This window comes from Pteropus vampyrus, unplaced genomic scaffold, assembly GCF_000151845.1.
Source record: "Pteropus vampyrus isolate Shadow unplaced genomic scaffold, Pvam_2.0 Scaffold33, whole genome shotgun sequence".
NCBI lineage: Eukaryota > Metazoa > Chordata > Mammalia > Chiroptera > Pteropodidae > Pteropus > Pteropus vampyrus.
Genome location: NW_011888814.1, coordinates 8,277,000 through 8,277,220, shown reverse-complemented (window position 1 = coordinate 8,277,220; position 221 = coordinate 8,277,000). Strand labels below are relative to the sequence as shown.

The 221-nt window shown below is 65.6% G+C and overlaps 1 protein-coding gene across 1 annotated transcript in view; it reads left to right on the top strand.

The window, feature by feature from the left end:
* The window catches only part of RBM28 (RNA binding motif protein 28), a 26,271-nt gene continuing 26,050 nt past the window's right edge, over nt 1–221 (top strand). Inside the window, exon 1 of the mRNA XM_011357261.2 lies at nt 1–156. Within this exon, the coding sequence (XP_011355563.1) occupies nt 39–156 (118 nt within the window). The 5' untranslated portion in view covers nt 1–38. The remainder of the gene's footprint in view (nt 157–221) is intronic.

The following is a 221-nucleotide window of genomic DNA, read 5'->3' as shown; positions in this document are numbered from 1 at the left end:
GCTTCGCTCGCATCCTTGCGCCTCCGTTTCCTGGCCTCATGGCTGGGTTGACCCTGTTTGTGGGCCGCCTCCCTCCTTCGGCCCGCAGTGAGCAGCTGGAGGAGTTGTTCAGTCAGGTGGGACCGGTGAAGCAGTGCTTCGTGGTGACTGAGAAAGGTAGGGGGCGGGACGGTCGAGGATAGGGCCGGGGTTCCTGGGTGAGGGACGGGGCCGAGGACACC